Source organism: Rhinoderma darwinii, chromosome 4, assembly GCF_050947455.1.
Source record: "Rhinoderma darwinii isolate aRhiDar2 chromosome 4, aRhiDar2.hap1, whole genome shotgun sequence".
NCBI classification, from domain to species: domain Eukaryota; kingdom Metazoa; phylum Chordata; class Amphibia; order Anura; family Rhinodermatidae; genus Rhinoderma; species Rhinoderma darwinii.
Window position 1 is genome coordinate 303148607 of NC_134690.1, and position 27428 is coordinate 303176034.

The following is a 27428-nucleotide window of genomic DNA, read 5'->3' on the forward strand; positions in this document are numbered from 1 at the left end:
CACACTCAAAAGTAGTTGGACAAAATTACATAAATATACTTGAATGCAAATCCTTTGCAGTCAATGACTGTCTGAAGTCTGGCAACCATCACTAAATGCTGAGTTTTCTCCTTTGAGATTCTGTGCCAAAAATTAAGTGCAGCCACCTTCAGTAGCTGCTTATTTGAGAGTCTTTTTTACTTCAAATTTGTCTTTCTTATGTAAATTGGGTTGAAATCAGATGACTGACTTGGCCATTGAAGGGTATTCAATTTCTTTGCCTTATAAATCTTTTATTGAGCATTCCAATGAACAGCTACCAAATGTAAATTTAACACTTAGATTTAACTCCAGGTCTTTAATATGACATGACATAAAGGGCCGTGAAAACGAGCGTCTATCAACGGGACTGCTCCTTTGTTCCATTCACAAGGAGCAATGCTTAGTTATAAGCGATTGTTACTACGTACTACGTTACAAAGTTATTTACGTTACTATGTAAAAAGTTCCAGAATGCCTAAACGGTTAATTAAATATTTCCGTTAAACCCCTTGAATTAAAGCGAAAAGCCTACACTTCAATCACATCCTTATTGTTTTGTTTCAACCCTATTATGTATATATATATATATATATATATATATATATATATATATATATACTATTAGGTCCAGAATTATTTGGATAGTGACACAATCTTCATGATTTGGGCTCTGCATGCCACCACATTGGATTTGAAATGAAACAGCTAAGATGCAATTGAAGTGTAAACTTTCAGGTTTAATTTGAGGGCTTGAACAAAAATATCCTGTGAAAAGTTTAGGAATAGCAACCATTTTTCTACACAGCCGCCTTATTTCAATAAAGTAATTGGACAAATTAACATTACCATAAATAACATGTTTTTTGTAATACTTTGTAGAGAATCCTTTGCAGGCAATGACTGCCTGAAGTCTGGAACCCATGGACATCACCAAACGCTGGGTTTCCTCCTTTGTGATGCTTTGCCAGGCCTTTACTGCAGCTGTCTTCAATAGTTGCTTGTTTGTGGGTCTTTCTGCCTTAAGTTTTATCTTAAGCAAGTGAAATGCATGCTCGATTGGGTTGAGATCTGGTGATTGACTTGGCCATTGCAGAATATTCCACTTCTCTGCCTTAAAAAACTCATGGGTTGCTTTCGCAGTATGTTTTGGGTCATTGTCCATCTGTACTGTGAAGCGACGTCCAATCAACCTTGCCGCATTTGGTTGAATCTGAGCAGAAAGTATATCCCCGAACACTTCAGAATTCATCCGGCTGCTTCTGTCTTCGTCACTTAATCAATAAACACTGGTGACCCAGTGACTTTGGCAGCCATGCATGCCCATGCCATCACACTGCCTCCACCATGTTTTACAGAGGATGTGGTGTGCTTTGGATCATGAGCCGTTCCAAGCCTTCTCCATACTTTCTTCCTCCCATCATTCTTGTTCAGGTTGATCTTAGTTTAATCTGTCCATAGACTGCTGTTCCAGAACTGGGCTGGCTTCTTTAGATGTTGTTTGGCAAAGTCTAATCTGGCCTTTCTATTTTTGAGGCAGATTAATGGTTTGCACCTTGTGGTGAACCCTCTGTATTTGCTCTCGTGAAGTCTTCTCTTTATGGTAGACTAGGGTTGTTTTTTTTTACCATGGAAAGAATTCTGCGATCATCCACCACTGTTGTCTTTCGTGGACTTCCAGGCCTTTTGGAGTTCACGAGTTCACCAGTGCGCTCTGTTTTTTTTAGGAACGTACCAAACTGTTGATTTGGCCACTCCTAACATTTGTGCTATCTCACTGATGGATTTCTTCTTTTTTTCAGCCTAACGATAGTCTGTTTCACTTGCATTGAGGACTCCTTTGACCTCATGTTGTGGGTTCACAGCAACAGCTTCCAAATGCAAATGCCACACCTGAAATCAACTCCAGACCTTTTACCTGCTTAATTGATAATGGATTATCGAGGGAATAGCCCCAGTGCAAAACTTTTAGGCAGTTGTGGAAAAATGCTGCAAAGTAAGAATGCTTTCAGAACTAGAAATGTTAATGTTTATTTATCAACAAAATAAAAAGTGAATGAACAGAAGAGAAATCTAAATCAAATCAATATTTGGTGTGACCACTATTTGCCTTCGAAACAGCATCATTTCTTTCAGGTACAATGGCACAAAGTCATGGATTTCATGTAATCATAGTCAGGTGTATAATTAACCAATTATACCAAACAGGTGATAGTAATCATCATTTTCATACATTATGTAGATTGAAACACAGTTATTAACCTTAAGAGAAACAGCTGTGTAGGAGGCTTAAAACTGGGTGAGGAACAGCCAAACTCTGCTACAAGGATAAGGTTGTGGAGTCCACCATGGCAAGACTGAGCACAGCAACAAGACACAAGGTCTTTATACTGCATCAGCAAGGTTTCTAACAGGCAAAGATTTCAAAGCAGACTGGGGTTTCAAGATGTGCTGTTCAAGCTCCTTTGAAGAAGCACAAAGAAATGGACAAAGTTGAGGACCGTAGACGCAGTGGTCGGCCAAGGAAACTTAGTGCAGCAGATGAAAGATGCATCATGCTTAATTCCCTTTGAAATCGGAAGATGACCATCAGCTCAGAAATGGCAGAAACCAGAGGGACCCAGGTACACCCATTTACTTTTCAAGGAAATCTGGCCAGAAGTGGTTTTCATGGAAGGATTCCAACCAAAAAGCCATACCTTTGACATGGAAACAAGGCCAAGCATCTCAACTATGCATTAAAACATAGGAACTGGGGTGCAGAAAAATGGCACCAAGTGCTGTGAACTAAAGAGTCAACATTTGAAACATTTGGCTGTAACAGAAGGGAGTTTGTTTGTAGAAGGGCTAGGGAGCAGTACAATAATGAGTGTCTGCAGGCAACAGTGAAGCATGGTGGAGGTTTTTTGCAAGTTTGGGGCTGCATTTCAGCAAATGGAGTTTGGAGTTTGGTCAACATTAGTGTATTAATTAATTAATTAATTAATTAATTAATTAATTAATTAATTAATGCTCACTACATATTTTATTTCACATCAAGCTTTACATTTCATATAGATGTTAACAGTTACATTGTGCTGAAAGATTTATCTTGATCCAAACATACCCCTGTATATTTCGTAACAAATATTCTTACCGCAGGTTTGTTGCCAGAAAACTGTGGCACAGGACATTGTGCAGTTTCTCCCCACTCATAATAATGGTCTTTACAATATGAAAGATTATGTAATAACATACTTTGTGGTGTCTGGCCACGAACTACCTGTCTATGAAGAAAACACAAATGTTAAACTTTAACTATGATAACGGACAAACTAATAACAGGCAAAATAATTTTACTGTCATTGTATAATGTTTATTATTCCAAACCTTGTTCGGTGAGGAAATGTTCACTATGAAATATGTGTCTCTTAAAGAGTTTTGTCTCAGAATTGCAACACCTGTTTTAGTGCCCTATAAAGAGTATATGGACAATTTAGAGGGTAGTCTTTATGTGCCAGAACAGATAGCCGCTCTATAAGAATGGCTCCCGCTCTGGCAGACCTTGTGCATCCATGCATTACATGGATGGCCATCCAATGCGATTTAATGCTACCTTTCCCCTGTAATTGCCTAGAGGCAGCTGCATTTTAAAAAAAGTCTTTTAAGCACCATCTGTTGTGTAGAATGTAAATTCTGTAAAATATGCAAGGTCTACCAAGAAACTTGCCATTGATATGGCCAAATGATTTGCACTCATCAGCATAAAGCGTACACTATTTTGCAGAACCTTAATAAGGTGGGACCCACTGACTGAATAAATACACATAAAATACCCACCCCCAAAAAAAAACATTACCCCCGCCAATAATTTTCGTAACGCTAGCCCTGAGCCAATTAACCTAAAATAGACATGTAATATATTAAAATTGGCGGTATACAATGACGATCATAAATAAAAGGTCTATTTTAGGGTAAAACTATGTTAGTACCCGAAAAAAATAGCTAAAAAGTTAAAAAGCTTATTTTTTTACTATTATTTTCGAACTTTAACCCCAAAAATTCAAAAATAAAAAAGGGATGTGTATAATAATGATAAAAAAATAAACCTGCATTTTCTACGGAAAAAAACAACGTGAAAATCACTGGCTGCAGCGGTCACATGTACTGCGCGTCATCCAGGGAGGTCGGACTGGATGTCAAGAGAGGGACGCGTCACCAAGACAACGGCCGAGTAAGTATGAATTTCTTTTACTTTTATTACGGAAAGGGCTGTCCCTTCTCTCTATCCTGCACTGATAGAGAGAAGGGCTGCCGATTACTGCAGTGTAATTTTGCAGAGAAAACATGCCCGTAAATACGGGTGACACCGGACCCGTATTTACGGACACGGGTCTGTAAATACTGGTGCAATACTAGTCGAATACGTGTGACCAAGGACCCGTATTTACGCCAGTATGTACGGGTGGCCAAAAATACGGTCGTGTGCATGGGGCCTTAGAAGGAAAGATCCAGATATTGTGCACATCTATGGCTGTATCCACCAACACCTGTCCCTCATGGCTGCCTGAGTCCTTCGCGCTTGCTCCATGCGCAGTGGCCCATGGAAAAAAGATGGCTGCTCGTACAGGCCACAGTGCTCCAGTCCAGCCAGAATTACAATGTTGTCCACCTCTGGGGATGAAAAGCAAGTCAGTCGGTATGTACTTGGCACTAACCTGCGCCTTTCAAGCTTTTGTGAATCAGGGCCGTATTTGGAGTTGGTGCAGCACTTGGCACTTTTAGTGCTGACGCCCCCAATAACGCAGATTTTCTGCCGCAAAAATCCCAACATGTGCTAATTGTTGCAGGTTTTATCTCCCCAATAAATTCAATGGGGAAAGCCTGCAACAGAAAACCAGTGATCCCGCAGCATAAATTGACATGCTGCAGATTTTTTCTTTTAAAAAGGCACCGCAGGTCAATTTCTGAACGTTTTTCTCGGTGGGTTATTCATACAGCGTGTGGATAGGATTTGTTAAAATATCAACCACTTTGCTGCTACTGTATTATGCTGCGGATTTTTTGCAATGAAATCCGTTGCAGAAAATCAGCAGTGTTTACGTTACGTGTGAATGTACCCTAAAATAAAAGCTCAGTGCTACCCCATTAACAATCCCTCCACTGCCCCCCACATGAACACTGAGGCCTATTAGCCCTATTACTGATCAGGTCACAGTTTATTATGTTTTAGAAAAAAAAATCTTGGGTGATCTTGCGCCACTTTCAAGGCTCAGTAAACTAAGCAGTGACAGCTCTAAGCTGTCATTGGTTAGTTTACATCACGTGGTGACCAGTTACCTAAGTTCATTGACCTACTTTTAAAAGTAGGCCAATGAACTGAGGTAACCTGGGACCATGTGATGTAAATTACCCAATGACAACTTAGAGCTGTCACTGCTTAGTTTACTATCACAAACCTAGGAAGGTAAGTATAATAATGGTTTTGCTTTTTTAGCTATTAGCTTTACTAGGGTCAGATTCGAGGACTACTTAGATTACGGCGTTTTTATTTTCAATAAAATGGTTAACAAGGATTTTGTGGGGAGTTTTATTTCAATAAAATCTTTTTTCTGTGGTGGTGTTTTTTTTAACTTCATTACTACTGCCTTAGTAATGGTGGCTGTCTGATAGATAGTGTTTGCCGGTGAAGATGCTAACACTAACCCCCATTATTACCCCGGTACCAACCGCCACCAGGGGTGCCGGGAAGAGTTGGGTACAATACAGTGAATGCCCCTTACACCCCCTCTTTAAAGGTCCAGAGCATGAGAGGAATTTCGAAATGAGAGCTGAAGTATTCACATTCTCTTCAGGCTCCCATGACCTATCCTCAAGACCAAATCCTTTCCAGTCCACCAAGTAGAAGGACCTCCCTCCTACCCTTTTGTAATCCAGAAACTCTTTTACTTCACGGATGTCAGAAGAATAACTGTAGACCCAGGGGATTTTCTGAATTGGTTCAGGACCACAGGCTTTAGAAGGGACACATGAAATGAGTTGGGGATTTTGAGGATAGGAGGTAGCCGAAGCTTATAGGATACAGGGTTTATCTGTTGCAAAATTTTGAAGGGACCAAGAAATCTGGGAGCGAATTTGTGGGAAGGGTTCTTCAGACTAATGTTTTTGGAAAACGACAAGTTTGCTGCCAGATGTGAAGGAAACCTCCGAAGGAAAAACTTGGATGCAGGCACTGAGATATAGCTGGCGCACGAAGAGAAACACGTGGATGTTGACTGTACACAATGAAGAACGGAGAATAAGCACGGGAATTCGGCCAATGGCAGAAGCTGTACCTAATTGTCTTGTTGAACTGAAATTAAATGACAAAGATAATTCTTAAAGGGACAGTGTCAGGATTTATTTTTATTAATTTATGTGTTTTTATTTAATAAAATATTATATTGACTTTATTTATTTTTTCACACACAATGTTTTTTTTTTTTATTAACACTTTCTTACTGTACTGGGGGCTGCCAAGTTTTATTTCATCTGTGTATGTGTCTCTTAACGACACATACACAAATGGAATACGGCAGCACAGTGCATGGGACACAATGAACGGCTCCCATCCTTTGCATCTGCCATCTGTCTCTGTACTTCTCATAAGCAGTTCAGAGCGACTCAGCAGAGAAGCTGGTTTGTAGGGAGATAGAAGGCGCCATTATGAAGACCGGCCACACTTGCGGTAAGGTGTGTCTCTGTTTGTTCCTTTCTCTCTCACAGCCCCCTCGTGCTCCCCCCTTGTGACCCCACCTCGTGCCCCCCTCTCTTGACTCCCCCTAGCAACCCCCCGCACACATGCTGTAACTGTGTGTGTCTGTGTGTAGCAGAGCTGTGTGTGCGCATGTAGTAGCACTGTGTGTGCGCGTGTAGCAGCGCTGTGTGTGCGCGTGTAGTGGAGCTGTGTGAGTGCGTGTAGCGGAGCTGTGTGCTCGCGCAGCAGAACTGTGATTGTGTGATCGCGCAGCGGAGCTGAGTGTGCTCGCGCATTGGAGCTGTGTGTGTGTGCTCGCAAAGCGGAGCTGTGTATGCTCGAGCAGCAGAGCTGTGTGTGTACTCGTGCAGCAGAGCTTTGTGTGTGTGCTCGAGCAGCAGAGCTGTGTGTGTGTGCGCAGCAGAGCTGTGTGTGTGTGCGCGCAGCAGAGCTCTGTGTGTGTGCACGCTCAGCAGAGCTCTATGTGTGTGCGCGCGCGCAGCAGAGCTGTGTGTGTGTGCGCGTGCAGCAGAGCTATGTGTTTAGTGTGTGCAGCAGAGCTGTGTCCTATTTTTGTGCAGCGGAGTATGCACGAGCGCCGCTGATCCTTCATAGCCGTTTATCAGCAGTTTTAAACAATCAGCGGTGAGCACACTCCCACACACACACACACACAAACCCCCCAAACCTGCAACTGCACCACACACAACCCCACCCACTGTTCTTTTTTACGCAACACGTTTTGTAAATGGGAAGCTTAATCAAGCATTTGACGCTTTTTTCGCGTGTTTTTTGGCGCATTTTGTGTGGGCTTTTTGGCACATAATTAGGACTCCCATTGACTATGGGAACATTTGGTAAATTTTACGTGCAAAGGAATTGACTCGACACTTCTTTATTTACACAACGCGTTTTTTAAAACGTGTGTGTAAAAAAGCGCGTTGTATGTGCTAACAGCGCACTTTACCAATTATGTAAATGAAAAGCATAATCAAGCGTTTTTTGAAGCGGTTCTTGGCATGTAAAATGCGCCAAAAAAAACGTGTCAAATAAACATGTGAACCGGTCATCTGAAAAGTCATTCACTTCACTTTGATCATTCTTAGGGTATGTGCACACACACTAATTACGTCCGTAATTGACGGACGTATTTCGGCCGCAAGTCCCGGACCGAACACAGTGCAGGGAGCCGGGCTCCTAGCATCATACTTATGTACGATGCTAGGAGTCTCTGCCTCGCTGCAGGACAACTGTCCCGTACTGTAATCATGTTTTCAGTACGTGACAGTGGTCCTGCAGCGAGTCAGGGACTCCTAGCATCGTACACAAGTATGATGCTAGGAGCCCGGCTCCCTGCACTGTGTTCGGTCCGGGACTTGCGGCCGAAATACGTCCGTCAATTACGGACGTAATTAGTGTGTGTGCACATACCCTTAGGGTATGTATGTGCACACACGAAATCAAAATCAAAAACGTCTGAAAATACGGAGCTGGGGAAAACTGGAGTAGGGAAAACTGCTCCTGATTTTCGGACATTATTTTTAGCAACTCCACATGGGAACATAATGCCGTATTTCCCATTGAAATCAATGGGCAGATGTTTGGAGGCGTTCTGCTTCCGATTTTTACGGCCTGAAAAATGAACGAAAATAAGCAGAATGAACATAGCGTTATGGTATGTGCACACGTAGTGTTTTCAGCAGTTCTTCGGGCAAAAAACGTCCCAAAAGAACGCCTGAAAAATCGGAAGCAGAACGCCTACAAACATCTCATTATTGATTTCAATTGGGAATACGGTGTTCTGTTCCAACGGGGCGTTTTTTTACACCTCATTTTAAAAAAACGGCACGTAAAAAGACGCCTACGAAAAATAAGTGCATGTCACTTCTTGGGCCGTTTTTGGAGCCGTTTTTCATTGTCTCTATAGAAAAAGAGCTCCAAAAACGGCCGTAAAGAAAGCCACGAAAAACGCGAGTTTGATTAAGAAACTTCTGAAAATCAGGAGCTGTTTTCCCTTGAAAACATCTCCATATTGTCAGATTTTTTTTTAGTAAGCGTGTGAACATACCCTTAGCCTTTTGGTGTGTCCTATAGCTTCTGCCAGCTGCTATTTGTACAATCACTCCCAAAATGGCAGCCTGACAATGCTTAGCAATTTGAAGACACCTTTTCCAGCTTTGAGTCAGGTTGCTTTGCCTTATTCACCTTTAATTCTGGGAAGTGCTCCCTCTGGTGGTCAACATAGGAAAACATGTCAAATTATTATTTAATTTTGAATACTTTCCACCATGTGGAAGAAAAAATAAATAAAGCAAAAAACGTAAAAAATATAATAGAAATAAGTAACTTGCTTAGAAAAAAAGGTTTAATTCGCGACATATTCCAATTAAGTACCTGGTTGATTCTTTCAACTTGGCCATTAGACTGATGGTGATGATCAGAAGAAAAGTCCAATTTCACATCTAAAAGTCTACATAAGGCTCTCCAGAACTTAGATGTCAATTGTACACACCAATCTGACTCAATATGGAAGGGGAGGCCATGCAAACAAAATGTGCCATCTTGGAAAAGCAGTCCACCACAACCCAGAGCGTAGTACATCCAGAAGAATAAGGGAGATCAGTAATAAAATCTATGGCGATGTGTTGCCAGGGAGCATCAGGAACTGGCAGAGGTAGGAGCAGGGCCAGCAGGTTTAGACTAAGTAGCCTAGTTTTGGCACAGTTCGTACAGGAAGAAACATAGTCCAGAACATCTTTCGGTAGTGTGGACCATCAGTAGTGACGAGCAATAATGTCCCAAGTTTTACGAACACCAGAGTGACCAGCCAGTTTTGAATTACGTCCCCAGCGTAGAATTCTTCTCCTGTCAGCAAGATGGACAAAAATCTTTCCAGGAAGAATGTCCCTGATTTGCAGAGGATAAACAGAAATAATCCTAGAAGGGTGAATAACATATTGTGGACTCTCTTCAGAGAGTCTGGCTTGACGAGTGTTCAGTAGTTGTGCAGACTGTAGATAAGTAAGATTTGTGATCTGTGTAATGATGATGGGATGAGCAGGTGTCCAGCAGGTGTCTACACTCTTCCAAGACCAACTTGACGGCGAGTAAATCTCGATCCCCAATACAATAGTTGCGCTCTGCAGGAAAGAAGAGTTTGGAGAAAAATCCACATGATACTGCCTTATCTTTGGAAATGTTTTGAAACAGGAGTGCTCCAGCACCAATGGAAGAGGCGTCAACCTCCAATGAAAACTGTCGTGTCACATCAGGATGATGAACGGAAGCAGAGGTGAGAGGCACTCTTGAGATTGGAGAAAGCCGTCTCTGCTTCAGGGGTCCAGTCCTTAGCATTCACTCCCTTCTTGGTAAGGGCTGAGATAGGAGCAGTTAGAGATGAGAAATTTGTGATGAACTATCAATAATAATCCTAGAAATCTCTGTATGGCTCAGAGACCTTGAGGACATGGCCACTCCAAGAAGGACTTCACTTTCTCTGGGCCCATTTGTAGACTATGATCAGAGATAGTATAGCCCTGGTAAGGGCAAAGATTTTTTTTCAAATACGCACTTCTGAAGTTTAGTATGTAAGCTGTTACCCCTTAACCGTGACAGGACTTGGCGAACATGCTTCCTCACAGACATACAAAGATACAAAGATCACAGACAGTGGCGTAGCTATAGGGGTCGCAGCGGTCGCAATTGGGAATTGGGCTTGCGGCCCCCCGCACCACATAAATGAAAAGTTACTATAGTAACTAGGGTCAATGTAATAAACTGTACGGGCCCTACAGTACTTACACTATATACGGGCCCAGTACTTACATTCCTCCTTCCGGAGCGCAGCGGCGGTCGTGACGTCACCGCGCTGTGTGCATCGCATGACATCTGTAATGACCGGGGGGTTGGGAAACGGACAAGTGAGCCCTAATCTACCCGCCACTCTGTCCCTGCCTACTTGCAACGACCCGCCCTAGGCGACGGGGTACAACTGGGCGGCGGTCCCTGCACTCAGTAAGTGCACAACAAACATACAAGGGAATACAAGCAAGGGAAAGGGGCAGTTGCCCACGGCAACACCGTGAGCAACCAGAGTGGTGAACGAGCCGAGTCAAGCCAGGAGTGTGCGAGGTACCAAACGAAGAGCAGAAGAGTAGTCAGTAAGCCAGGGTCTGTATGGAGCAGGAACAAAATAGAAGGAGCTGTAGCTGGGCCAGGAAACCACACGAAAAAGAATAACAAGCAAGGAGGAACAGGAAATGCAGGTATAAATAGACAGAGGGCGGGAGCTAGCTGAGTCTGGCCAGGCTGCGATAGGCTCTCCCACTCCTAAGCCTGCCAGCCTGAGTGGTGGAAGCTGGAGTCAGTCTCAGGGATGTAGATTCAGGTGCTGACTGATTAATTAAGGGAGTTAACCCAGAAGCTGTGCCTGGCAGATCCTTTACAGTACCCCCCCCCCTTTTATGAGGGGCCACCGGACCCTTTCTAAGTGGACCTGGCTTACTGGGGAAACGCAGGTGGAACCTCCTGACCAATACCCCAGCGTGAACATCCCGGGCGGGTACCCAAGTCCTCTCCTCGGGCCCGTAACCTCTCCAATGGACCAGGTACTGGAGGGAGCCTTGGACCATCTTGCTGTCCACAATCCTGGCCACCTCGAATTCCACCCCCTCAGGGGTGAGGACGGGAACAGGAGGTCTCCTCGAGGGAGCCAAGGACGGTGAGCAGCGTTTAAGGAGGGAGGCATGAAACACGTCGTGTATACGAAAAGACGGCGGTAACTCCAGCCGGAAGGAGACAGGATTGAGGACCTCAATGACCTTATACGGCCCAATAAACCGGGGAGCAAACTTCTTGGACGGAACCTTGAGACGCAAGTTCCTAGACGACAACCACACCAGATCCCCGACCATAAACAGGGGGTTAGCAGAACGTTTTCTATCAGCCTGAGTTTTTTGGACGCTCTGGGATGCCTCTAGGTTCTTCTGAACCTGGGCCCAGACTGTGCACAGTTCCCGATGAACGACCTCTACCTCGGGATTTTTGGAACTACCAGGTGAAACGGAGGAGAACCGTGGATTAAACCCAAAATTACAGAAAAAGGGAGAGACCCCTGACGAGTTACTGACCCGGTTATTAAGGGAAAATTCGGCGAGGGGAATGAATGAGACCCAATCATATTGACAGTCAGAGACAAAACACCTTAAGTATTGTTCTAGAGATTGATTAGTCCTCTCCGTTTGACCATTGGTTTCAGGATGGAAGGCAGAGGAGAAGGACAGATCAATCCCCAACTTCATACAGAAGGCTCTCCAAAACAATGAAACAAATTGTACCCCTCTGTCCGAAACAATATTGACAGGGACCCCATGGAGACGCAGGATGTGTTTGACAAACAAGGTAGCCAACGTCTTGGCGTTGGGTAGTTTCTTGAGGGGCAAAAAGTGGCACATCTTACTGAAGCGGTCTACCACCACCCACACCACCGACTTGCCTTGGGATGGAGGCAAATCGGTGATAAAATCCATGGAGATATGTGTCCAAGGTCTCTGGGGAATGGGCAACGAACGCCGTAAGCTCGCTGGTCGGGACCTGGGAGTCTTGGACCTAGCACAAACCTCACAAGCGGCGACGTAGGCCTTAACGTCTTTAGGCAACCCAGGCCACCAATAATTTCTGGTAATGAGGTGTTTGGTACCCAGGATGCCTGGATGACCAGATAGTGCGGAGTCATGATTTTCCCTAAGTACCCTTAGCCGGAATTGCAGGGGAACAAACAGCTTGTGCTCAGGAAGGTTCCCGGGAGCTGAACCTTGAGCAGCAGCAATTTCAGAGACTAAATCAGAATCGATCGAGGAAATGATTATACCTGGAGGCAAAATACAAGCAGGATCTTCCTCCGAAGGAGGGCTGGCCATGAAGCTACGCGACAGTGCATCAGCCTTAATATTTTTAGACCCAGCCCTATAGGTAACCAAAAAATTGAATCTGGTAAAAAATAACGCCCATCGAGCTTGTCTCGGGTTTAGCCTCCGGGCAGATTCTAGGAAAACCAGATTCTTGTGGTCGGTAAGGACCGTTACCTGGTGTCTAGCCCCCTCCAGGAAGTGGCGCCACTCTTCAAATGCCCATTTAATGGCTAAGAGTTTGCGGTTGCCAATATCATAGTTACTCTCAGTTGGCGAAAACTTCCTGGAGAAGTAGGCACAGGGGCGGAGATGGGTGAGGGACCTGGTACCCTGGGACAAGACAGCCCCCACTCCCACCTCAGATGCGTCAACTTCCACGATAAATGGCTCCATTTGGTTGGGCTGAACCAGCACCCGGGCCGAGATAAAGCACTTCTTAAGGACCTCAAAAGCCTGGACAGCCTCAGGAGGCCAGTGGAGGAGATCAGCACCTTTGCGAGTGAGGTCCGTAAGAGGCTTAGCGATGACCGAGAAGTTAGCAATAAATCTCCTGTAATAATTAGCGAACCCCAAAAAACACTGTAACGCCTTCAGGGAGGCAGGTTGGACCCATTCCGCCACAGCCTGAACCTTGGCGGGGTCCATGCGGAATTCATGAGGAGTGAGGATTTGACCCAAAAATGGTATCTCCTGTACCCCAAACACACATTTTTCGGTTTTGGCAAACAGTTTGTTTTCCCGAAGGACCTGGAGCACCTTCCTGACATGCTCAATGTGGGAGGACCAGTCCTTGGAAAACACCAGTATGTCATCAAGGTACACTACAAGAAATATCCCCAGGTAATTTCTCAAAATCTAATTTATGAAATTCTGGAAGACCGCAGGGGCATTACACAACCCAAAGGGCATGACGAGGTATTCGAAATGGCCTTCGGGCGTGTTAAACGCAGTCTTCCACTCATCCCCCTCTTTGATGCGAATAAGGTTATACGCCCCCCGTAGATCCAATTTAGAGAACCATTGGGCCCCCTGAACCTGATTAAAGAGATCAGGAATCAAAGGAAGGGGATACTGGTTCCTTACCGTGACCTTATTCAGGCTACGGTAGTCAATGCATGGCCTAAGACCACCATCCTTCTTCCCCACGAAGAAGAAGCCAGCACCTACCGGAGAAGAAGAGGGACGAATGTAACCCTTGGCCAGGGATTCCTGGATATACTCTCTCATGGCTTCACGTTCGGGACAAGAAAGATTAAATATCCTACCCTTAGGAAGCTTAGCTCCTGGTACCAATTCGATAGCGCAATCGTATTCTCTATGAGGAGGTAACACTTCGGAGGCCTCCCTAGAGAAAACATCAGCGAAGTCCTGAACAAACTCGGGTAGCGTATTCGCCTCCTCAGGGGGAGAAATAGAATTAACAGAAAAACATGACGTACAACATTCATTACCCCATTTGGTAAGCTCCCCAGTATTCCAGTCAAACGTGGGATTATGCAACTGCAACCAGGGAAGGCCTAGAACCAAATCGTACGATAATCCCTGCATCAACAGTACAGAGCATTGCTCCAAATGCATGGAGCCAACAAGGAGTTCAAAAACAGGGGTATGCTGTGTAAAATAACCATTAGCAAGAGGAGTGGAGTCGATACCCACTACCGGGACAAGTTTAGGCAAATCAATCAGAGGCATAGCAAGAGACATAGCAAATTCCACAGACATAATATTAGTAGAGGACCCTGAATCCACGAAGGCACTGCCGGTAGCAGACCTACCACCAAAAGAGACCTGAAAGGGAAGCAAGATCTTAGTACGTTTCCTATTTACTGGAAATACCTGTGCGCCCAAGTGACCTCCCCGATGATCACTTAGGCGCGGAAGTTCTCTGGCTGCATTCTTACGCTTAGGACAGTTGTTTACTTGATGCTTGTCATCCCCACATTAGAAGCAGAGACCATTCTTCCTGCGGAATTCTCTACGTTGTTGGGGGGACACGGAGGCCGCGAGTTGCATAGGTATCTCTGAGTCTTTCCTGGAGGAACGAAGCAACGGAACTTCGGGAGGCATCATGGGGGAGTCGGAGGAGAAAACACATAAACGTTCATGTTGTCGTTCCCTGAGACGTCGGTCAAGTCGTACCGCTAAAGCCATAGCCTGGTCTAGGGAGTCAGAAGAGGGATAGCTAACTAGCAGGTCTTTCAGGGCATTCGACAGACCCAACCTAAACTGGCACCTTAAGGCCGGGTCATTCCACCGAGAAGCTACGCACCACTTCCTAAAGTCAGAGCAATACTCCTCAACAGGTCTCTTACCCTGACGTAAGGTCACCAGCTGACTCTCGGCAAAGGCAGTCCTGTCAGTCTCGTCATAAATAAGTCCGAGAGCAGAAAAGAAACAATCAACGGAGGAAAGTTCAGGGGCGTCAGGAGCCAAGGAGAAGGCCCACTCTTGGGGCCCTTCCTGGAGCCGGGACATAATTATACCCACCCGCTGGCTCTCAGAACCTGAGGAATGAGGCTTTAAACGAAAGTAAAGCCTACAACTCTCCCGAAAGGAGAGAAAAGCCCTCCGGTCCCCTGAGAACCGGTCGGGCAACTTGAGGTGGGGTTCAAGAGGTGCGGTGAGGGGAACTACCAAGGTAGCATCAGGCTGGTTGACCCTCTGAGCCAGGGCCTGGACCTGTAGGGAGAGACCCTGCATTTGCTGAGCCAGGGTCTCATGGGGGTCCATAGTGGTGTCAGGGACCAGGGTAGACTAGGTATGGGCTTGTTATTATGTAATGACCGGGGGGTAGGGAAACGGACAAGTGAGCCCTAATCTACCCGCCACTCTGTCCCTGCCTACTTGCAACGACCCGCCCTAGGCGACGGGGTACAACTGGGCGGCAGTCCCTGCACTCAGTAAGTGTACGACAAACACGACAAACATACAAGGGAATACAAGCAAGGGAAAGGGGCAGTTGCCCACGGCAACACCGTGAGCAACCAGAGTGGTGAACGAGCCGAGTCAAGCCAGGAGTGTGCGAGGTACCAAACGAAGAGCAGAAGAGTAGTCAGTAAGCCAGGGTCTGTATGGAGCAGGAACAAAATAGAAGGAGCTGTAGCTGGGCCAGGAAACCACACGAAAAAGAATAACAAGCAAGGAGGAACAGGAAATGCAGGTATAATTAGACAGAGGGCGGGAGCTAGCTGAGTCTGGCCAGGCTGCGATAGGCTCTCCCACTCCTAAGCCTGCCAGCCTGAGTGGTGGAAGCTGGAGTCAGTCTCAGGGATGTAGATTCAGGTGCTGACTGATTAATTAAGGGAGTTAACCCCGAAGCTGTGCCTGGCAGATCCTTTACAAGTATCACCACACTACAAATGAATAAAGTACTGATTACACACACAGTCAAAGGCGACATAAGCAATTAAGCCAGTAACTCACAAGTCCCTGGTGGTAATTTCGGCACTCCTGTACTGTTTTTTACTCAGCAACAGTATGGAGGTATTATTCAGTTATTATTTGGGGGTAGGTCTAATCTATATATATATACAGATTCCTGATTCTTGTACAGCATAGTGCGGCCTGTATTTCCCAATAGAACACATGACACTTGGGGAACACAGTCCATACCACTGAACACAAGGACCTAGCTGTGCACTGGTAAGCAATCCCTTGTGTAAATGTCACTGAGATGGAATAATCATTTGCCAATTGCGTCACCAATAACATTATTTTTATGACATCAGAATTGCTGATCAGCGATAAACAAAAGTTTTTTCGTTGATCTTCTCCTTTGTTAACACTAACCAATTACCATTATGGTTGCTCAGAAACCAGCCACTAATGGTGATAATGAAACTTTAATAGGGGCGAATTCAGAATTGTAAACTGTAAATACAGCCCTGTCAAATATACTGGGGGAGATTTATCACAACTCATGCAAAGAAAAGGTTATGTGGTTGCACATGGCCACCAATCAGGTTGCTGCTTTCATTTTATACGGGACCTATGAAAAATGAGAGCTGGAATCTTATTAGTTGCTATGGGCCACTCCTCCATTCTTTCCTTGCGCCAGTTTTGATAAACCTCCCTTAGTGTATCTTCAAGACTCTTACATCTGCACTGCTGTATAAGCAAATTTGTAAATGTCTCTTTTGTACACCAAAATAAACAATCATATAAATGGCAGTATAGCCGTTTTGGTCTTACCCTGCACCATGTATAACAAGTCCAATGAAGAAAATTATAAATAGGTTATGGGTATACCAGAAGACTTCATAAAATGACCTTCTTATGAGTTCTGTAGATGTTGTTACGATTAATACAAGAGCCAATGTGATGACGAAGCCAGTGATGCCAGCTATGGAGACAAACACTTCCTTTATAATATTCTAGAAAAAAAAAATGATATCGACATGAGGAAAGGAAATGTCTATTTATATCTTTATATATGTTGATCTCCCCCCCCCCCCCCCCATAATTGCCTCATCTCAAGGATGAATTAATGACATTCTGTTAAGCTGGCAAAACACGTAACGATAAAGTTTCTATGAAACATGCAGTATTCTTGTACTTGAAATGGTATAAGCAAGAATTTCTCATCATCCACAGTATCAAATATCTGTTGAAATGATGTAAGAACATGTTTGATTTCTATGGCCGTCAAAAATCTTCGTCAAAGGCCAGATTAATGTGATTTGATGCGGAAAATCTACATCAAAACCGCAGGTATACGCACGTAATTCCGCAGCTAAAACCACACTAATGATGCGGAAATAGGTGCGTTTTTATGCTGCGTATTTTGGTAGGTTTTACTTTAAAACTATTCAGATACAATTCGCAAGCGGAAACGCAAGATAAATTGACATTCTGTGGATTTTAAAATACGCACCAAAGGTCAATTTACATGCAGAAAAATCTGCACCGTGTAGATGAGATTTCTTGAAATCTCATTTACTTTGCTGGTACTGTATTACTCTGCGGATTTGGCACAGAAAAGTAAGCGCGGATAATCAGCACGTAATACGCAATATGTGCATTCAGCCTAAGGATCAATGCACACAATGCATATTACGTACGGTTTTGTCGTGCATATTTGCGTGTGGCATAACCGCAGCGTAATACAGTACCAGCATAATTAATGAGATTCCAGCACATCTCATGTACACGCTGCAGTATTTTTCTGCACGTAAATTGACCTGAGTTGCGGATTTTAAAATCCACAGCATGTCAATTTATTTTGCTTTTCCGTTTGCGAATTGTATATGCCTAGTGCTGAGTAAAATCACACCAAAATCCACAGCATGAGAACGCGCCGAAAAAAGCATCAAAACGCAAAAACGGCATAAAAAACCGCACAATTAAGTGCATATTTTGCCTGCACTTCTCCTGCGTATTGCTGCGGTTTTGGTGTGTATTTTCCTCAGAAAAATATGCAATATGTGCATGTAGCCTAAAGGTGTTTTCACATGTACTGTTAATGTACCGCGCAGTCAAAAAATGTATTGAAAAATTATGATAATTTGTGGTAAAAATGTATGCGGTTTTGCCATACATTTTAGACCACACAACACACTACCGGTACCTGTGAATGTCCCTTATAAATAAGTTGCAAGGTTGTGTGTGTCTTTCCTTCGGAGGCCTATGTAGCGTCCATGGCCGCTGGCCGTCGGGTTTACTCACCTCCCGACGCCCGCAGCCATGGATCCGTGAGCGCTGGACCCCGTCTCCCTCCTAGGAGACGCTAGCGCTCACTTCCGCTCCATTCGGCTGTGTCCCGTAGGGTGCGCGTGCACGCTCGCGCCCGGCCTTAAAGGGCCAGCGCGCGCAAATAGGAAGTCGTCATCATCATCAACTGCCACGATTTCCTGGTCTATAAGAAGGCCCCAGGCCTTCTAATCCTTGCCTGAGCGTTGTTAGTCTATCCCAGTCTGTCTCGCAAATGGTCCCTTAGTGTTTCCCGTTCCAGCTGTTACCCGTGCCCTGTTACACGTTCCTGTAATCCGTATTGTTCGATTTCCTGTGCCTACCAGCGTTGGAGTCGTATCTTCTGCCACGTCCAGAGTCGTTTGCCACGTCCAGTGTCGTTTGCCACGTCCAGTGTCGTTTGCCACGTCCAGTGTCTTCTGCCACGTCCAGTGTCGTCTGCCACTTCCAGTGTTGTCTGCCACGCCCAGTGTCTTCTGCTTCATCGCATACTGCCCGCCACGTCTGGCGCCACCTGCCGCACCAGCCTCCATTCGTGCTGTAGCCACAGCCACTGTTCGGACTATTTCAGGTACCCAAGCATTACTGTCTGCCATTGACTTTCGCATAGACTGTGACCTGGTCAGCTGCCTCCCCGCTACGGTGGAGCGGCCTAGTGGGTCCACATACCCTGTGTCCGTGACAGTACGCTCAGGCCATGGAACCCGCTGGCCAGCCCAAGACCACAGTCCAGAAGATTCAGACAGAGATGCATGACCTACACACACGTCAGGATCAACTCCTTGAGGCGGTGAATTCTATCATGGTCCGCCTGGATCGACTCGCTGTTCCACCTCCGGTTCTTCCTCCTCAAGCTGTTGCTGTGCCACTGCCTGTTGCTCCTCCTGTTTGTCCCGGATCCACAGTTCCTCTGCCTCTTCCTCCTCGCTACGACGGTGACCCCAGAGCATGTAGAGGATTTCTCAATCAATGCATGGTGCATTTTAGGCTACGGCCTCATCTCTTCCCCTCCGAGGAGGCCAAAGTGGCGTTTATTATCTCCCTCCTCGCTGGCAAGGCCCTCGCATGGGCAAACCCAATCTTGGAGCAACAAGGACCTGTATCCTCGGACCTAGCCTTGTTCCTGCAGTCCTTTCGGGCCGTGTTCGAGGAGCCGGGTTCGAACATCCTCTGTCGCAGCCACTCTGTTGACCCTCAAGCAAGAAGGCTCCACTGTAGGGGAGTATGCGATCTCCTTCCGTACCCTAGCAGCCGAGCTGGCATGGAACAATGAGGCACTGGTGGCGACCTTCTGGCAGGGACTGTCCTCTCACATCAAGGACGAACTGGCAGCCCGCGACCTTCCTTCTACCTTGGATGCCCTCATCCTGTTAGCCACCCGGGTTGATATGAGAATCCGGGAGCGCTCTCAAGAGGTTCGACAGGAGAGCCGGGTCCACAGACCAGCACCATCAGTCCAGAGACCACTATTGTCCACTCCTAGTGCGCTACCTGAAGAACCCATGCAGGTAGACAGAGTCCGGTTATCTGAACATGAGAAGCAGCGCAGACGCTCCTCTGGACTATGTATGTATTGTGGCCTCAAGGGTCATTTTGTGCGCCAATGCCCACAGAAACTGGGAAACTCCAGTACCTAGGGTAGATTGGAGAGGTAACTCTAGGTGGAACGTTTCCAAACCTTAAAACCTCTTCCAGATTATCGATTCCTGTGGACATCGTAACCGGAGAGACATCACATCCTTCCTCCGCCTATCTTGACTCTGGAGCGGCTGCCAATTTCATCCAGCAGGATCTAGTGGATCGTGTTCGTCTACCCACAGTCCGTCTGGAGAGACCCCTGGCTGTTGCCTCCGTGAATGGTCTACCATTGCCTGATCCGATCATGCTCATCACAGAGCCGTTGACTCTACGGGTCGGAGCTATTCACTCTGAACAGATCACCTTCCTGGTACTACCCAAGGCTATCAATCCTATCCTGCTGTGTCTACCATGGCTCCGTCTACACGCCCCGACACTTGACTGGAATTCTGGAGAGGTTCTTCAATGGGGTTCCAGATGCCATAGCCATTGCCTGTCACAAGTCCGTCCAGTTGTGCCCCCTCTGCCTCAGTCACTTTCCGGTCTACCATCTCAGTATGCCAGTTTTGCGGATGTCTTTTGCAGGCTGAGACGTTGCCTCCTCATCGGAATTATGACTGTCCCATTGAATTGGTCCCCAATGCTTCTCTTCCCCGTGGACGAGTATATCCTCTCTCTCCTTGCCAGAGACTTTATCGATGTCAGCCTATATCAAGGAGAACTTGGAGAGGGGTTTTATTATAAAATCTTCCTCCCCGGCCGGGGCAGGCTTCTTCTTCGTTAAAAAGAGAGATGGATCTCTTCGACCCTGCATTGACTACCGTGGTCTCAATCTTCGATCGCATATGAGGAGCCCAAACATTTTCTAAGCTAGATCTGCGGGGGGCTTATAATCTAATCCGGATTCGCCGGGGTGACGAATGGAAGACGGCATTTAACACCCGTGATGGGCACTACGAATACCTAGTGATGCCCTTAAGACTGTGTAATGCTCCCGCAGTTTCAGGAGTTCGATAATGATATCTTCCGAGATCTCCTCTATATGTGTGTTGTAGTTTATCTCAATGATATTTTAATTTTCTCCCCAGATTTGATGACCCATCGGAGGCATGTTCGTCAAGTTCTTCTGCGACTAAGAGAGAATTGCTTGTATGCCAAGCTGGAAAAGTGCACCTTTGAAAAGAGGTCTTTGCCCTTCCTGGGCTACGTCATCTCGGATCAAGGCCTTAAGATGGACCCTGAGAAACTAAAGTCTGTCCTGGAATGGCCACATCCTCAAGGCCTAAGGGCCATACAACGGTTCCTGGGATTCGCCAATTTCTACCGGCAGTTTATTCCGAACTTTTCTTCTCTGACGGCTCCCATCTCTACCCTTACCAAGAAGGGTGTGAACGCCAAGGTGTGGACTCCAGAGGCAGAGTCCGCATTCATTAGCCTCAAGAAAGCCTTCACTTCAGCTTCAATCCTCCATCACCCTGACGTGTCTCGGCAGTTCTCACTAGAAGTGGACGCCTCCTCTGTTGGTGCAGGTGCACTTCTGTTCCAGAGGAGCTCCAAAGGAAAGGCAGTGGTATGTGGCTACTACTCAAGACTGTTTTCTTCTGCTGAGCGCAATTACTCCATTGGAGATCGGGAGCTATTGGCTATCAAATTGGCCCTGGAGAAGTGGAGACATCTTCTGGAGGGCCCTGCTTACCCCATCCTGATCTTCACCGACCACAAGAACCTCACCTACCTTCAGTCCGCTCAAAGACTAAATCCCCGTCAAGCCAGGTAGTCGCTGTTCTTCACCCGTTTCCAATTTCTGCTCCACTAGCGTCCCGCTGACAAGAATGTGAGGGCCGATGCCCTGTCCAGATCATTTGAGATGGAAGACACGTTGGAGTCCCTTCAGACTATCATAGACCCATCCTGCGTTGTTACCGCTAATCCTCTGCAGCTTAGAGATATCCCTCCGGGGAGGACTTTTGTTCGGTTGGCAGACAGAAGAAGAATTCTCCGCTGGGGACACAGTTCTAAACTAGCTGGGCACGCTGGTGTCCGTAAAACCCAAGACCTGATTGCCCGTCACTTCTGGTGGCCCACGCTACCTAAAGATGTTCTGGACTTTGTCTCCGCTTGCTCTGTGTGTGCCTCTAACAAAGTGTCTCACTCCAAGCCTGCCGGCCTGCTTCAACCTCTGCCTGTACCCAGTGCCCCCTGGCAGCACATCGCAATGGACGTCGTCACAGACCTTCCTCCCTCAGCAGGATGCAACAAAATCTGGGTGGTGGTGGACTGGTTCTCTAAGATGGCACAATTTATCCCGGTGACCGGCCTACCTTCTGCTCCCCGACTGGTGAGTCTCTTCATTCAGCACATCTTTCGCTTGCATGGCTTGCCTCTTCACATTGTGTCCGACCGGGGGGTTCAGTTTACCTCTAAGTTCTGGGGAGCCCTCTGTAAACTCCTGGATGTGAGTTTGGACTTTTCCTCTGCCTATCACCCCCAATCCAATGGGCAAGTTGAGAGGATCAACCAGATCATGTAAAATTATCTCCGCCACTTCATCTCTTCACAGCACGATAACTGGGTACAGCTTCTTCCATGGGCCGAGTTTTCATACAACAACCACACAAGTGAGTCCACCACTTCCACTCCGTTTCACATCGTGTACAGTCAACATCCCAGAGTCCCTCTTCCTGTGTCGACTTCATCTCAGGTACCCGCTGCTGACTCTGCATATGGGGACTTCCTGCAAATCTGGCAACAGACCCAGTCCTCTATTTTGCTGGCAGTAGATCGCATGAAGCGAAAGGCAGATACTAAGAGAAGAGAGCCGCCTCAGTATATTCCGGGGACTAAAGTCTGGCTGTCCTCTCGGAACATTCGCTTGAAGGTACCCTTACAAGTTCGCCCCCTGGTTCCTTGGTCCTTTCGAGATTCTGCAAAAGATCAACCCTGTCTCCTATAAACTGCGGCTGCCTCCTACCCTCAGAATCCCTAACTCCTTCCATGTGTCCCACCTGAAACCAGTGGTCCTGAACCACTACAGCAAGACTTCTAGTTCCACAGTTGCCCCCAGCGGTCCTTCTGATGTATTCGAGGTAAAAGAGATCCTGGACTGCAAAAGGGTAGGAGGAAGGACTTTCCAATTGGTGGACTGGAGAGGGTTTGGTCCTGAGGAGATGTCCTGGGAGCCAGAAGAGAACCTCAGCGCTCCTGCTCTTATTAAAAAATTCCTCTCTCGCTCTGGCCCCAAGAAGAGGGGGCGTAAGAGGGGGGATACTGTAGCGTCCATGGCAGCGGGCCGTCCGGTTTACTCACCTCCCGACGCCCGCAGCCATGGATCCGTGAGCGCTTGTCCCTGTCTCCCTCCTAGGAGACACCAGCGCTCACTTCCGCTCCATTCGGCTGTGTCCCGTAGGGTGCGCGCGCACGCTCGCACCCGGCCTTAAAGGGCCAGCAAGCGCAAATAGGAAGTCGTCATCATCATCAACTGCCACGATTTCCTGGTCTATAAGAAGGCCCCAGGCCTTCTAATCCTTGCCTGAGCATTGTTAGTCTATCCCAGTCTGTCTCGCAAATGGTCCCTTAGTGTTTCCCGTTCCTGCTGTTACCCGTGCCCTGTTACACGTTCCTGTAATCCGTATTGTTCCAGTTCCTGTGCCTACCAGCGTTGGAGTCGTGTCTTCTGCCCCATCCAGTGTCGTTTGCCACGTCCAGTGTCTTCTGCCACATCCAGTGTTGTCTGCCACGTCCAGTGTCGTCTGCCACGTCCAGTGTCTTCTGCTTTATCGTATACTGCCAGCCACGTCTGGCGCCACCTGCCGCAACAGCCTCCATCCGTGCTGTAGCCACAGCCACCGTCAGGACTATTTCAGGTACCCAAGCATTACTGTCTGCCATTGACTTTCGCATAGACTGTGACCTGGTCAGCTGCCTCCCCGCTACGGCGGAGCGGCCTAGTGGGTCCACATACCCTGTGTCCGTGACAGCCTACAGCATAAAACATTCATACTGAACTACCTATTCAAGAACAATATCTAACATTCTAAAAATATGATTTCACCAACATTCCAAAAATACATAATTTTAACCTCACTCCTTTTAAAGAAACACTCCAGGCAAAATAGAATTATGCCTAGTGCAAGACCTGAGGGGAAAGTGTATGACAGAAATTCTTTTTGATATTCTTTAAATCGCTGTATCATGCATCATCCCCCCAGGCCCTGCACTGGGCCCTAAACGGTTTCTTTAATACCAAGGATTATTTTACTGTTTATACTCTATATTATGGCCCTCAAGTTATTACAAGTAGTTTTATTAGCAAGCAACCATTTGCCGTATCAGAAATATGTGAGGCAAAAAGAACTTACCATATTGTAGCTTCTAATTGGATTTAAGTAGTTTTCATTCGAGTGGTTCCCAATATTTCCTAGTATGTTACATAGCTCCCCAGCCTCTACTGTCTGACTCATATGGTAGCGTTCTATATTAATAAAATGCGCGATAATGTGGATTGCTGCAAAAAATGTTAATAGAAATCATAAATCATATATCAAAATTATAATAGACACTGAGATGTAATATGGTTCGTCAAAGTTTGATGCCACACAAAACGAAAACAAACATTGCTTCCTCCATCCATTTTGATTATAGCTGATAAATAGAGATTTATAGTGGGTTTTTAGGATGTTATATATCAAAATAAATAAAATGAATTTAAAATTAGTGATATAAAAATTCTAAAGAAATTCCTCTGTTCCAGATAAAACTGTAACTGAATGGAAAGTGATGGAAAAAAAGACATAATGAGCATTCTTCTTTACGTACAGAACTGCAGAAAACACCTAGCATCATAAAAGTGGTAGAACAGCTTCCTGCACTACTTGAAGGATGTGGCCTTTTCCAATACTGGAAAAATCTCCTCTGATCACGTCTTCTTGTTGGCAGTGCAGCCGGCTTCTCTGCCACCTGCTGCCCTTGAAATTATAATTTTCCTTGGGACGACAAGAATTAAAATAGCTCCAAGGGGATTGCTATGTTGAGAAGGAAATGCATTACTTCAATTAGGTAGAATTTTACCATCATTCTTAAGTCAATTCCTTTGTGAAGTCTCTTTAAGTAGGTCACATTTTTCAAGAGAGTAGAGAAGGAAATGACATAATATAACATGACAAATTAATGTTGCAGATATTTTGTTACAACAGACATCATCAATTGATCAAACCACATCTCAATATAGTAAGAAGCATTAAGGGGAATTTATTAAGCACTCTACGCCAGTTTTTTAGCGTATAAAAGTGGCAAATTGCGCAAAATCTCTGCGACTTAAGATGCGGCATGCGGCTCTGCATGCGCAATTTACTCCAGCCTCTTTTATACGTAGGCTGGCATTTGAGTAAATCTCACCCACAGTATTGCTTTTTTTAATACTTTCTACCGTTAGACAAAACTTTAAAGGTATGTTCCCACAGGTCGCATACACTGCAGATTTTTCGCAAAGGATTAAAGTGGGGAAAATGCACAGCATTTACTGTAGCAGCAAAGTGGATAAAATCGTAACAAATCTCATGCCCCATGCTGCGGCTGAAATCTGCACATAAGTTGTGTGCAAATTCAGCTGCAGTGCAACTTTATTATCCGCAGCATGTTAATTTAGGCTATGGATTCGGAGTGGAGTTGGTGCGTTTTTTCCCCAAAAACTATTATGGGGAGCATAACATCCGTTGTAAAAAAAATCACAATTTGTATTTTGTTGCGGTTTTTACAGCATTTTGATGCAATTCTGCAGTTAAAACCACAGTAAATTCACAGCTGCTAATAAAGTCTTCCACAATCAATGCTTCTCACTATGCTTCAGGGTATGTTCACACGCTAGCTGGCTTTTACGGCTGAAATGACAGCCTGTTTTCAGAAGAAAACAGCTGCGTCATTTCAGCCGTAAATGCTCCTCCTCGTAATATACGAGGCGTCTGTGACGCTCGTATATCTTGAGCTGCTCTTCATTGAGTTCAATGAAGAACGGCTCAAATTACGTTGCAAAGAAGTGCCCTGCACTTCTTTGCCGAGGCAGTCAATTTACGCGTCGTCGTTTGACTAGTGTCAAACAACGACGCGTAAATTACAGGTCGTCTGCACAATACGTCGGCAAACCCATTCAAATGAATGGGCAGATGTTTGCCGACGTATTGTAGCCCTATTTTCAGACGTAAAACGAGGCATAATACGCCTCGTTTACGTCTGAAAATAGGTCGTGTGAACCCAGCCTCACACTAAATCTGCTTGTAAAACCGCTGTGGAAAATCCACAATGTTTTGCGCAGTAAAAATGAGCACTATTTGCTGTCGATTTTCGTTGATAAAATCTGCAGTTTATCTGGCCAGTGGGAACATACCCTAAATAATTTAATATTTTTCTTTCCATTTTAAGGAGCTGAGGTGATTGCGAGAAATATTTAATAATGCAATTTAGACTGTTCATATAATAATACAACTTTAAATTAATTGTAAATTAAATTAACATATGAAGGTAATATATGCTAAATGGTTTGTGACCATAAGAGATGCAAATTCTCCTCTGTGAAGTTATATGCAACAGCACTATTTTGTCTGCACGGGAGAGATATTGGCCTAAAACAATTAGGGCAGTTCCAGATAAGCACTTTTGCTGTCGGCTAGCAGTGCTCCTAATATAACTTGTCTATTATCTTTTCTTAATTATCAGAATCCATATTGTATTAGTGCATGGAGCAAGGAGCAAGTATATACCAATTAGCGGATTTCTTGCCTAAAGACTCTATTACATCAGATGATTTTGGCTAGTGCAGCGAGCGCCGATCAACGACACAGCTCGTTGATCAGCACTCGTTTGCTCCAGTCACAAGGAGATATGTATGGGGACGAGCGGTCATTACTCCAATCACTCGACCCGATACGTTATTAACATGTCGGCAGCACGTCTCCGTTTACTCAGGGAGATGTGCTGCTGACAACAATAATATTAACATTTTTATAACGATACGATCAGCAGATGAACGCGCGTTTGCTCGTTCATCTGCAGATCACAGGGCAATTATGCTGCGGAATTTCTCAAGGAAAATCTGGTCGGAAATTACACAGAGTATCTGGCCCTTGGGAAGTCCACTAATGACAAGTGTAATCTAATGGTCAACAAATACCTTTATCTGACAATGGTACATTCTGCAAGATATATATATATATATATCCAGTATAACTATATAATAAAAGTTAAGTAACCTTGTATATAATGTACTGAGTACGCATATAATTGTGCCTCCGTGTTGCCAGCTAATATTGTTGCTATTGTCTTAGGCGCGATTCACATGGCAGGGATAGTCAGCTGAGTCACACGGCTGCAGTAAAATCAATAGACCCCAAATAGGGCTATTTACACGCTCGATTTTTTGATGGCCCGGTAAACTGGGCCATCAAAAAATGGAGCATTCCCTATTATGATGTGAAGTGATCTGAGTGACGGCCGTGCTTTCTGCCACTCCCTCTCACCTTCTCCCCACA

General features: G+C 45.5%; 1 protein-coding gene across 1 annotated transcript in view; it reads right to left on the reverse strand.

Annotated features, from left to right (window-relative positions):
* The window catches only part of NOX3 (NADPH oxidase 3), a 159179-nt gene that overhangs the window by 60830 nt on the left and 70921 nt on the right, over window positions 1–27428 (reverse strand). Inside the window, exons 7-9 of the mRNA XM_075863737.1 lie at window positions 24267–24412; window positions 16834–17015; window positions 3155–3284 (exon numbers count right to left, since the gene is read on the reverse strand). Of these exons, the coding sequence (XP_075719852.1) occupies window positions 3155–3284; window positions 16834–17015; window positions 24267–24412 (458 nt within the window). The remainder of the gene's footprint in view (window positions 1–3154; window positions 3285–16833; window positions 17016–24266; window positions 24413–27428) is intronic.